At 45.6% G+C, this 13,384-nt stretch overlaps 1 protein-coding gene across 3 annotated transcripts in view; it reads right to left on the reverse strand.

Annotated features, from left to right (window-relative positions):
- Positions 1–13,384, reverse strand: part of LOC119652524 — a 122,833-nt gene that overhangs the window by 93,526 nt on the left and 15,923 nt on the right. For all 3 annotated transcript variants that reach the window (XM_038056723.1, XM_038056721.1, XM_038056722.1), the window contains 2 exons: positions 11,256–11,501; positions 1,869–2,032 (listed from right to left, as the gene is read on the reverse strand). In XM_038056723.1, the coding sequence (XP_037912651.1) occupies positions 1,869–2,032; positions 11,256–11,501 (410 nt within the window). The remainder of the gene's footprint in view (positions 1–1,868; positions 2,033–11,255; positions 11,502–13,384) is intronic.

Below are 13,384 nucleotides of genomic sequence, written 5' to 3' on the forward strand. Positions count from 1 at the left end.
TTCTCTCCTAAACCTACTGCTGACTGTAAAGTGGTCAGTCTAATTGCTCGTACGTTACTAGTCAGTTGAAACCCAACTGACATTATAGCAAGCCTTGTGCTCAAACAATATGACATCAAATGACAAGATGGTAGAAACAACAGGAATCCATATTATTGCTGCGGTCCACCAAATCGTGTTTCCGCATCACATGTCGAGCAAGATGACTTCAAGATCTTCCTTGACATTCATATCACCCATTATTATCACAACCTTACCTTAGAACCATTAGAAAGCCTCTTCAGACAAGTAATGAGAACGCAGTACCGCAAAAGGGAAGGAGTGCTCTCCAAAGTCCCAATATATAACCCCACTTAATCCTAGAATATCCAACCTGCAACGCTGGATATCTCGGTCGACTTGGAAAAAACGAACGTTCTGAGGGCCCTCAATATCGTTTTCGAGGAGTACGTCATCTACTCCCTGAGCTGCATGGACGTTACACGGTCAGGCTATGGTAACTTGTCTTCCCTTCTTCTCAAACGAATTACCACAACCAACGCATGTTTACTCGATTACTTAGTGAATTAAATTATAAACGCAACTTTTTCAATCTTATCCGAAAATACACCTTTCATCTAGATACTCAGTCAGTAACCCATTTAATCTCCAATTTTTCTTAGTCAATTTCAATAATTAGGTTATTTGTTAAAATTTAACATAAAAAAATTAGCCACGTGGAATCATCACGACACGATAAACGGCTGCAGTCAACCTGATAAAGCCATAATCCACTGAAAAAAATGATTATCGTAAAATCTGTGACACAAGCAGCGATGAAAATGCCAAAATCCATCTCAACACACTTTTCTCGAATTCAGATCGCCGCCGGTTGGGATCGACCCCACCCACCCCACATCTATGCGTCTTCTCAGAGATTATCTCGTCAGATGAAATGAAACGTGAAAAAAATTGTTGGTCACCCCCCCCCCCCCCCGCAAGACTGTCATCTATTAGTGAAATCTGCTCCACTTTTCTCGACGGATTATCGAGATTCCAAATGGCACACGATTCTCATTCCTTTGGAAAAAACGCACTTTCTTCACATTTTAGAAACATTTAAAATGAATTAAAAATAGAAAGTTTTTTTTTGAACAATTCGTACACCTTGCGTGTGGATCTTGGAAGGGGGACACACGTTGCAGTGGGAAATACAGGGACCACTTGAGCCATGATAGCCTGGGGCTTAAAAATGGCATGCGTCGGCTTTTCATGGTTCTCTGTTTAATCTTTCTGCCAACTGCATATCTAAACAAACTAGAGCCAGTACACCTAAATGTCAAAAAAATGCGGAAACCCTTCATTCTGGAATTCGCTCAATTTATGTGGAGCCAAGCCGGATATCGCAAAAATTAAATAAACTTCACTGCAGGGGGTGGGGTCATCTGAATGAGAAATATTTCCCAAAAGATTTATAACTAGCCTATCGCTCCAAAGCAGCAAAAAGGTGGGTTCACCAAAGGAGCACCAACGCACTGGCACGTGATTCTTCCCCACTCTCTGGATGAAATATTGCTTCGCAGCTGCTTTATCTTCCCTGCAAGATATAATATTTCCTGCTGGGATGTATACCATGCGTAATCAAAAAAAAATATGCATTAGTCTTTCGCTAGTATTTTCTAAGAATTCCAAGCTCTACCGATTAAGTTCAGTAGCCAGAAATGCTGTTGCACTCTTGCAACCCGTGTAAACCCCATGTTTATGGCGGTTCAACCGATTCTAGCTTGCATGCTAGCAAATGGGAAGAGCATTTCTCTCTTTAGCCCAAAAATAGACCGAGTTAGTTCAGCACTATGAGTGCAAAGGAAGAAATAAATACTAATACTTACGATTCTCCTCAGACACCCCGCCAACATCCTCAATGGAGCTTGCTGAGCTAATTGTACCGGGTGTAGCAGGTACTGATCCGCCACTAAGTAAATGACCTGATGATGAACTTAAGACACTGTCTGCCGAGCTTCCTGCGCATGGTACTGATGGTACACGCAAATATCTAGGAAAATGAGAGATTTTCTAATTATAAGTATTTAATTATTTATCATAGAGATATTAAGGTGTGTAGCCTAAATGCAAGATCCAACAGGGAGAAGAAGCAGGCTGAGCTGGGTTACAGATCATGAATACTCCAGATTTGGACCCATGAATAAGGTTATTAAATTGATCCTTAAGATATACTTTCCCTAAACAAGTGAAGAAAGTTTATTTCTCCCCAACGTCTGTTTGTAAATAATCATATATACCTTAGTCAGAAAGATACGAGTCCTACCAACTCTAGAACTGATAATGGCTGCTGACACGGTTAATGAATGCAATATATCTCCGTAGCCAAAACCCTAAGAAAATACTAACAGATTTCTTCTCAATATAATTCGCACTCATGTCGTGTTTGTGATTATATATAAATGGAGCGATTACAACCTGTCACCACTTTAGGAAACACCAGCCAGCCAGTGCACCTAAACAGCCGACGACCAGACAACAGCAGCCGAGACCATCTGCTGCAGTGCCATCCAAAAAGGAGGTAAGTCGAAAGATTCCTCCACTAGTTGTAGTTGAGCCGTTAACATCATTTAAAACCATTAAAGATTCAATTGCGCGTGCCCTACCTAACAGTTATCTGATTAAAAAATCAGGGAACTCCCATCAAATCATTACTCAAACGCCTGAAGACTACTCTATAGCCAAAAAAATCCTGGTGGAGAACAAGAACAAGTTCTTTACTTACACCCTTCCCTCAGAAAAAACCACGAGCCTCATCCTCAGGGGCCTGGACGCTTCTTTCTCGCCTGCCGAGATTCTGGAAGAACTGAAGGCACAAGGAGCCTCCAGTGCAATAAGTGTGAAGCCTTTCGTCACAACTTGGGCGAAAACCATGAATGTGCAGCTAGATCTGTGGCTGGTCGCATTCGACTCCTCGTTTTCGGAGCAACAGATCTCAAGCATCAGGACGATCCAACATACCCTGGTGTGCTTCGAACAAATTAACAACAAGCAGGTCTTGCAATGCAAGAACTGCCAACGAGTGGGTCACGCAGCAACAAACTGTCACCTCACGTACCGCTGCGTGAAGTGTGACGTAGTTCATGGTCCGGGCGAGTGCTCAAAAACACCTGAGCAGGCACCAAAGTGTGTGAACTGCGGGGGCAATGACCACCCCGCAAATTATAGAAACTGCCCAATGTTCGTCCGAGTTGTGGTGAGGAAGAATGCTCAAAAACGAGCACCACCCACCCGTCCCATTCCGATTCCCAGGAAAATCGGAAACCCTGCTTTCACACGGCCATCTGTGTCCTTCGCAGACACCCGTCCGCCCCAGTATCCCAACACCCAAAGCCCGCGAACATTTCCAACCTCGATTTCCTCGAGTTCGCCAGGAAATCGCAGGAATTCCTGCAAATGTTCAACGCGATGGTCGGTATTTTAACGTCCAATAATGGACATTAAGATCATCGAGTTGAACATTAACTCGATCATCGGCCGTGCCCGCAGGCACGAACTTGAGCTATTTCTTGGCGAGCATAAGCCCCACATAGTTCTCCTGTGTGAAACCAGGCTGAACTATAGACATAGCCCCATTTTCCCAAATTTCAACTGTACAGAACTGACCGTCCACAGTCCAATCCACTAGGCCGAGGCACCTGTGGTGGAACGGCCATCCTTATTTCCGATAAATTCCTTTCCAAACAACTGTTCCCACCGCCCAATAGCTTCAAATCTATTGAGGTTACCCTTATTTCCTTCGAAACTCAATCAGCCCTGGTCTTCGTAGCTGCTGTCTACTGTCCCGACCAATCCTTTGATACCCATGACATCCGTTCGATCCTATCCTACTGTGCCGCTCAACCGAGAGCAAACAAGTCCTGGTACATAATTATAGGGGGAGACCTCAACGCCAGGCACCCGTCATGGTTCGATGTACGGTCGAACCAGAACGGGGAAACTCTCCACCGTTTCCTAACCACCTCTAATCCCAATATTAACCTCTCCCACTTCAGCCCTGTCCTCCCTTCATTTAATAAAGGGTACTACCATTCCTACCTTGACCACTTCCTAATCAGCAGCAACCTCACCATCAAACCCAATCCCAATACCTATCCCTTCCTAGAAACAGCCCCCGGTATCAGTGACCATGATGCCGTGGTCTTAGAAGTTTCACTCCCCGACAGAGCCACTAGGCCCTCACCCACTTTAGTCCCTGACTTCCAGAAGGCGAACTGGAAACTCATCAACCGCACCCTTAAATCCAGACTTGAACCTCTCCTCCTCCCTACCAACGAAACAGTTTCCAACGACACTATAGATTGGACAGTCCGTCAGTACACTGAAGCAATTCAAAAAGTATGTGACGAGCTGATACCTTCTCGGTCCCTTAACTACCGCAACCTTATTTCTCTCCCTGACGATATCCTCGCAGATATCAAATACAAGCGTACCCTAAGGCGGAGGCTATTTAGGAATAGATACTCTTCGCAATCCTCTCCTCTCCGTAACGAAATCCTTTCCCTTGACAGGTCAATCCGCAACAGAATTTTAACCCTCTACACCAACCACCTCCACAAACGCCTCTCCAACATCGAACTGAACCCTGATACCTTCAGGGAAATCAGAAAAACTTGCCCCCGTCTAGGCAAGCCCTCCCAGCAAACCACCATCCTCCCACAGAACATTTCAACCCCTGAAAAGGTGAACATCCTAGCCGATCACTTCCTTCAAGCGCACCATTGCACCCTCCACATTCGCGATCAACACTTCGAAAGTGTTGTGAGCGAATCCATAGGAAAACTACAATCCACTCCAACTTTTTACCAACCCAGCCCCAACCTAACCCTATTCACTCAACCCCTTATCCATCCCGATGGTAAATCGGTTTTAATAAGGTTTGGTTTTACACAAAACCTAATAATTGATAATCATTGATATCAACCGATTCTTTTCCGTCCTGTAATCACCTATCTTACCGTGATAGCGGGTTTAGTGGGAATCTCAACTAGGCAACCACCTAGGAAGGAAACTCGAAATTAGGCAGTCATCAAATCCCACCCATACCTATGTAGAATTGCCAAATTTCATATCACATGTGTCCCTTCGTACAGATAAAGGTAATCTTAGCGGATTCCGTATCAACATACACATGTGAACATCTGAAGATATGCACTCATAGGCATCCTTATGCGCAGGCTGGTGTTAACAAAGGGCTACGAAGAGTGTTCCAAAAACCACCATACCAAATATGGAAGAGAAGCAATTCCTATGGTGTATGTTAAACTCGGAAACTCAGTACCGGCGCATTTGGAGAGTGGGCGTCAACTTAGATCAACCTTAAGACCTCAGTAGACGAAAGCTTGGCTACTCTGTCATGCAATCCACGAGATAGAAGTCGAGAGAAAATTAAACCAATACCGGATTCTTCTTGGAGAAGCCCCAGACATAAGTCTAGGAAATCTCTGACGAACGGGCTGGTTAGGAATTGGAGGGTGTCGGATGAGCCTTATATGTCATATCACAGAATAATCTGATTCGACATTGCGGGTAACCCCGAAATAAATGGAATAATGAGAGATCCCAGGAGAACGGACTGGGGCTCCCATGTAACGCACCTAAGTAACAACATGGCTCACCTACAAAGGAGTGGTAATATCTGGAGCGAACTCAAAGTGAAAACAGTGGTGGAAGACCTCAACAAAGTTTTCATTGACGCATATGAGACCAGCTGACCAGCTAAGACAATCAAGCGATTAAAGGATATACCTCGATGGAACAGAGACCTTGCCCATCTGAGAACAGAGGTGCGAAAATTCTTCAACCGGGCAAAACAAACCGGAGACTGGCCAAGGTACAAAATACCAATACCATCAGGAAACCAAATCGAAACAGCTTCAGGCAATTCTGTAAAGGGATCGAATAAATCACAGAAACAACCACGTTATATAAAGCTATAGCCAAAGACAGGGCAATATCTTCTGTCTGTCTAAAGAAGGAAGATGGAACATTTATCGAGAATGAGGAGGACAGTGTACACCGGCTTCTCACAACTCATTTGCCGGGCTCCTACTCCACAACGGAAGGTAACAACATTCTGCCTGAAACTCCAACAACGAACAAAACAGGAAGAAAGGAGAACTGGAAACTAGTAAAAGAGGTGTGCTCGGAAGCTAAGATAATGTGGGTAGTGGAAACCCCTGAAATCAGAGTAGATTGCATCTTACCAGCACTACTCCAGAGAGGTCTAGAAATCATTTTACAGTGTCTTCTAAAGATGGTAGGGGCAGCATAGCGTTGGGATATATACCAAGGGCATGGAGGCGCCTAAACAGCGGAAAAATCAAAATTAGTTGGGTAGTGTATAGGATACGAATCTAGGCCGCCCCAACCAAATGTTACAGATGTTTGGATTATGGGCACAGGTCTGCAACCTGTTGGGGACCTGACAGAAAGGCACAATGCCGCAAATGCGGTTGGGCGGGCCATAAAGGCGAACTCCTGCAACGAAAAGGAGAGTTGAATCCTATGCAGGGAGCGTGCCGCATCTGATGAGAATGTTGCACGCACTGCGGGCCCGGGGCGTCCAGTCTTCAGAGCAAAACTGAAAAGAGCTAGGACGCAGTCAACACGCATCATACAAATCAATATGCACCGGAGTGCATCCGGGAGCTGCGGAGACCAAAGCTGATTTAATGCTCATCAATGAGCAGCACCAAAACAAGAACCTAGCTTCATGGCACTCTGACGTATCAGGTACCGCTGCCATCTAGCTTTGGGACGACATCCTCCTTAGGATTCTTGCCCAAGACCGAGCCGATGGCTTTGTCTGGATTTGGTGTTTAGGGATAACATTTTTCAGTGTCTGTCTAACAGACGATGCCGAAATTTCCAAGCAAGCCTGGTACTCTGGAAGACGCTATCTTGGGCACAGAGTACCGGATCCTGATCCGAAGGGTCTTCAATGCCACGGTACTTGAATGGGGCATGCTCCACCCAGGCTCCAGAGGAAAACGAATTCTCAAAAGGGTGGCGAGAACAGAACTGGTAGTTTTAAACACCCATCCCCACTTTCGGGCGCCCAGACTACGAGGGAAGCATTCCAGACGTAACATTCCCGTCGGTGGTGAGTTCTGGAAGACTTCTCGGCAAGCGACCATCAATATATTGCCTTCGAAATGGTTAACACAAACTCTCGGTGTGCATCACCCCAGCACTCTTTCTGTGCCTGGAACGTTGCGAAGGTGTCCAAACTCTTAGAACAGGTGGGGCTACGCTGAAGGGCTCTCCTGGGAGTGGTGCCACTGCGGCTGACACTGTCGTAAATTCAGTTATGAACCTTTTATGTATTGGTGAACGTGAAATTGCAGAACTCCGGGAGGAGTTTCACAGACTCCGCCGCTTAACACAACATCTGAACGAACGGGAGAAGGCATGCACCTTAATGAGAGACTACAGATCAGCCAAAATGAGACTCCGCAGTGCAGTAAACAGGAGCAACGCTCGCTGCTAGCAGGATCTGGTCAACAAAATGCATGAAGAGCCGTGGGGACTCGGTTACAAACTAGAACCCGAAAAATCTGGGCTCTGTGGAAACCCTGTTCACTTAAGGCCGGACAAGTGGACCACATTGTGCGAGCACTATTCCTTGCGCACCCCGTACGAGATGATGATGTCTATGCGGAGAGCTGCCCACCTTTCTCAATAAAAGCGTTGGAACAGGCATGAAGTGATACGGGCTACTGGAAACCTATCGCGATAGCAGTTCGATTTTACAGCAGGGAGATCCACAGCTGATGCTATCATGCATGTCAATGGGTGGTAACGCTTGACGTCAGAAATACCTTTCATTCCGTAGAAGAGAAAGAAATTCTAGGCACACTAGACAATACTTCCCATATATAGAACTATCTCTTACGGATATTAAGGGACTACCTAAGGAATCGCTCCCTGCTCTATGAAACGCTAGAGGGAGGAGGATGGAGGTCACGTCGAGGGTAACGCAAGGATCTATCCTAGGGCCGGACCGCTGGAACGCTCAGTATGACAGTCTGCTTAAACTCGACATGCCGGAGAGTCGCGTCTGGTCAGTTATGCAGATGATGTCGCGGGGCTTGTTACTGGACACGCGGTCGAACAGGCGTAAAGTAGACTCGGCATATTGATGCGACGGGCAAACGGAAGTAGTCATCCTGACTAAAAAGAAAATTCCGACCCTGCGCCCATATCGTTCGGCGAGTCGATAATCGAATCAAAACCAGCAGTAGAGTACCTCGGGTTGACTTTCGACTCAAAGATGAGCTTTTTCTAGCAAATCAAAGCAGTAGCGGGGCAAGGCTGCAACTGAAATTTCCACGTTAAGTAGGCTAATGGCAAATATTAGGTCTTCTGATGAGTTCAACGCAGTCTGTCCTGCTCTACGGTGCAGAGGTATGAGCGTTCAGTTGGAAAGGAGGTATATCGTAAGCAACTCACTCTCTCTCTCTCTGAACCGGTCATGATGGTGATCGCGGGAGTAATCCTTCTTGCCTGTCTTGCTAAGGAACGTCAAACCATATACAAGCGCAAGGGGGGCCAAGAGGGGTGGTTGCTCATGAAGAACGGCAGCGCACCCTAGATGAATGGCAACTCTCCTGGCAAAATGAAACTAGAGGCAGATGGACTGCGCGGTTCATTGTCAACTTAGGTGCGTGGCTGAATCGTGGCGTGACGGCGAGACTGACTATTTCCTTACCCAGTTCTTAAGTGGGCATGGAGGTTATCAGTCTTACCAACACAAGATTGAAAAGTCACGATCTCCGGTTGTCGAGAAGATGCTAAGGAGTGCTGGCAAGTGGAGCCGTGTTGCTGATTACGTGCGAGTCCTTCTCGTTGCGAAGAAGATAGAGCTCGACCAGTGGTGGAGCCAGATGGCAGGGAGTTCCTTTCTTCCCCCTCCTCTCCTTTCCTGATGGTGAAAGGAATGCTCTGATTTGAAGCCTCCACAAGGCGGGAGCTAGCCCGAACTAATTTAACAAACGGTATCAGACTAGCTCTCTGACGATGGGGTGGTGTTTAGTTGGTAGTCCGACGATGTATCGTTGCAAAAGTCCAACACTGTGTGCGTAAATGCATTCACCTACCATACTGCCCCCCCCCTCCCCCCAAAAAGGGCATGGTGACGGATAAAATCGGTTTTTACTCCGAAAGCGGGTAAAAAGGTTCCGTTTCACCCTAAACCTTTCAGACCAATTTGCCAAGCTTTGGTTTGAATATTTATCAGGGAGCAATAAGAACATGCCCAGCGACATCTCTAGAGTTCCTTTTAGGATTAACTTTCTCCATCTGCACATACAGATGCAGGCAAGAAGGCGATCTTAACGATGGCCGGAAGCATCGATGAGCCGGGGAGTTGCCTAAATCGAAAGAAGATTGATATTCTTTCAAGGCGGTACCCCTGGTTATTGTTACCAAGGGATAACAGGAAAACGAGGTTTCACTTCGATAAGAAGTTCAAGACATGTGTGATAATAACGTACGGCTTCAACCAACGAATGATTACTTGGTACACTGACGGATTCCTCACAGGAGAGGAAAGGGGGCCGGAGACATTGGTCCAAGGAAAATATACTTTGAACCAATGGGGCAGAAATATATGCCATAGGCAGATGTGCCTCCTTCAACCTCGAAAGGAACTATAGGGGCAGAACATCACTATTCTGGCGGTCAGTCAAGCGGCGATCAAGTCCATTCATCAAGTCCAACCAGGTAAAGTACAAACTCGAACGGGAATGCCTCGAGAGACTGGACATGCTCAACTCACACAATAAGGTCTGGATACTCTAGATTCCATTCCATGTTGGGTTGGAAGGCAATGAGGCAGCCGATGAATTGGGCAAGAATGGAACAGGGATGCGTCAACACGGGCCAGAACTCTTCTGTAGAATCGAAAACGAGTTCATGGCTATGACATTAAAAAATGAAGAGAGACGGTTGAGGGAACTATACCCTACTACCTCAAAGAGAAAGAACTCCAGGTTATAGTGGGAATACTCACTGGTCACTGCCGAATAAAATGACACCATGGGAAGCTAGTGATATGCACTGCCTGCATGAGCGTGCCGAAACCTCCATACACGTTCTGGAACGGTATCCGATACTTGTGCAAAGTAGGTCGAGGCGGCTCACTTGATACCAGATGTCAAATTGAAATACTTGGAAGTAATAAATTCAGGTTTCTAATTCCCATGACTGTCTGCATCCACATTATGATTGCGGAGAGTATATTCAAGTCGAACACGATGCCTTTCAGATGGGGCAGATTTGTCCTTCCATACACGTTGGTTATGTCCGTAGATATAGAGTGAGGTGCGTTTTCTGGCTTCCTTCTAACGAAATATGCAGAAGAACCTGGTTGAAGCACTAGTGGTAGATATTTGCTCTCTGCAGGCAAAACAGATGTTTGGGAAACAGCGGTGATCTTCAAGGGAGAGACTGAATGTGACTCAGACCATGGAATTAACGAATTTACCGACGAAAAGGTCCAAACTTGCTTCACGATTTTTCAGGCTGAGTTCTGCGCTCTCTACATGGGAAGCCTTCGTTAGAAATTTTCACTGTACTTTCTGTTAAGGTAATCGATTTAGCTGAAGTACCAACAAGGCTGAGTGTGTTGTTCACCGAATAATTTCCGCTTCGTTTCTCGATAAAACTTGTTATTTTTTTAAAGAGTTAAATAAATAAAGGAGAGGCCCATACATTGCTTACAATCAACAGACATCTGCCTTTCAATTCGCCACAAGACCTTACTGTCATTCCAAGCAAAACTTTGCGCTGCTCTCTTTATTTACGATCCTGAATTCTGGAACACCTCCCGAATTAAATGAATATGAGCCACCCATAATTAATCTGAAAGCGCGATGCTAAAGGGGGTAGAGCACCAGCCCCTCAGTCTCGTTGACCATGAGTTCGAATCCCAGCTGTAAGTGATGCCTTCTTGGTGAGCCCGCTAATAACAAAATATAATAGAAATAGGTGGACTATGGTCCCCAATGGAGTTCATAAGAGACATGCATAATTTATTTCTCAAAATTCACCTAGAACAATCCCAGAGATGAAATTTAGTCCTTGATCAACCAATAACAAATCTTCACACACAATTTCCGAATATGGGCTCAACTGAATGATCTAACTTGATTCATGATCCTCTTCCACCCCAAATTAACCACACCATTAAAAAAAAACCATTGAATACTCACCTCGCCACCTCATGATTTATTGGTCCTAAACTTATTCCTGAATCCAAACTTTTCCCCTCGTTCATCGTGGCCACATTCGCTCGTTCCCACTTGAAGGCGGCCTTAACTTTGGTCCATTTCGATACTTTCGCTTTACTATCGGAAAATGCACTTTGACTCTGACGCCTCAGCGATGAAGTTTTCTCTTTTTCTGTCGTGAACATTTGGATATCATCAGCCATAACAGATTTACTGCGCTCACGTTGCCTACAAGAATTATTTCGTTGTTCTGCGTTTTAGATGCTTGTTTTCATATTATTATTATTTTAGAGCCACATGCAAAGGCCATTTCCAAGTTTTATTGGCAATTTCTACATTCAGGAATTTGTAATACTTCAAGTTCCTTAATAGGGGGTTGGTTTGACTTGGGGAAATAAACAGCAGTGGAAATAGTATTCATTGCAAGTGATAAATCAAAGTGGATGCTGCAAAGATTTTCGATTCATACATATTTGTGAATGTTCTGGCAGAGACTATTTTGGGTAAATATGGGGAGGAGTCGAAGGCAAGCCACTTATCAGCTGATTGCGATCGTGCGACTCCCATGTCTATAGGGCGATGGCCCCCGCACTAAATCCTCAAATATTGGCCAACTTAAACCTTTTGCCTTGAAGCTGGGGTTTAAAGATGCGTCATAAAAGGCTACTGCTTCTGGAAGGTCAACAGGGCCTCAGATTTCTGAAATTGACAACAATGTCAAGGAACCCCAGAACGCTCGTTTTCTTCAACTGGGGCAAGAGAAAGGCAGATGATGGAACTCTGGAGAGAGTACTCCTCTCCTTCTTGTAGTTCTGTGCTTTTGTACTCTCTTATGACCTGGAGGGTTTTAGATAGGATCTTGATCACACAATTCAGATCCAGATTAAGGAACATCAAAATTGTATGATGCTACGCACCAACGGAATCTACCGATGCAAAGGATAAGGATACTTTCTATATAGCTCAGGAGAGGCTTCTTAAAGCCTTGATCGTAATGAGTAATCTTAATTCCAAGGTGGACTCTGACAACACCTTGCTCGGACCTGTGATGGGAAGGCATGGTCTTGATCACCGTAACAACAACGAAGGAAAGTTCTTAGATTTCTGCCGGGGTCAAGCAGTGCACTGCAGGATAGACTGACGCGGAACATAGCTCCCTGAGACCAACATATCTCTCTCTGAAGATGAGCTGTCTCTCCTCTGGGGCGGTGCGTGGCTTTTCAGGGGCCAAGCCTCTCGTCTAACAAGACCGTTAGTGAGTGGTGATAGCCACACCCTGTACGAAGTGACCCTACTATTAACAAAACGCTACGGATCTATACTGACGAGTCGAAAAGCACCCCCTCCAGGATGTTATGCGAACCGTGCCCATTGGATAGTTTGCAGTCGGGGGTAACTGACTGTATTCGAACGGAGCCTCATTAATACCTGGTCGCCTCAGTGAGTAAGTTGGACCTTACCGTGCTACGGGGGGCTATGGCATGACGGACCTCTTAACCCCCATACTCGTGGGAATCAAATGAGTACAAACAACAAAGAAAAGAAAACGAAAACCAATAAAGCGAGGCCACGTACCGCACTCAAACTGGTTAATCAGGCGGAGGCACACCTCCGAACTACTGAAAGCCAGGTGATTACACACAAGGAGGGAGAAGTTGGGACGTCAAGCAGTAGATCCAAGGTTAACATTGGTATACTGCGTGGACAACAACCAACGAACGCCACTGCTCAAAGAGCAGGAACCAGCAAAAGCACGTCTGAGATAAGTATAACAGACATCAGGAAGGAGACTGGTCTCAGTGGCGCCGGTGTTAAATGGTACCTGCGCTATCTAAAGGAAGGCCTGAAACCAGAAGAGGCCCTTAAGAAGGCTCAGGACAAACCTAAGCCATCTCTACCGGAGCCGAGAAAGCGGGGAGCAGCAGATATCAGCCGGCATGAAGGGAATGATAATAATAATAATCGTTGGCGCAACAATCCATATGGATCAGGGCCTTGAAATATGTTAAAGCACTTCGTTCAAGACCGTAACGGTACACTACAGTATACTGTAGGTGGCAATGTGGTAAGTATTGTGCTCGCTCGAGATTATTACCCTGATTTGAGTCAGG

This window comes from Hermetia illucens, chromosome 3, assembly GCF_905115235.1.
Source record: "Hermetia illucens chromosome 3, iHerIll2.2.curated.20191125, whole genome shotgun sequence".
NCBI lineage: Eukaryota > Metazoa > Arthropoda > Insecta > Diptera > Stratiomyidae > Hermetia > Hermetia illucens.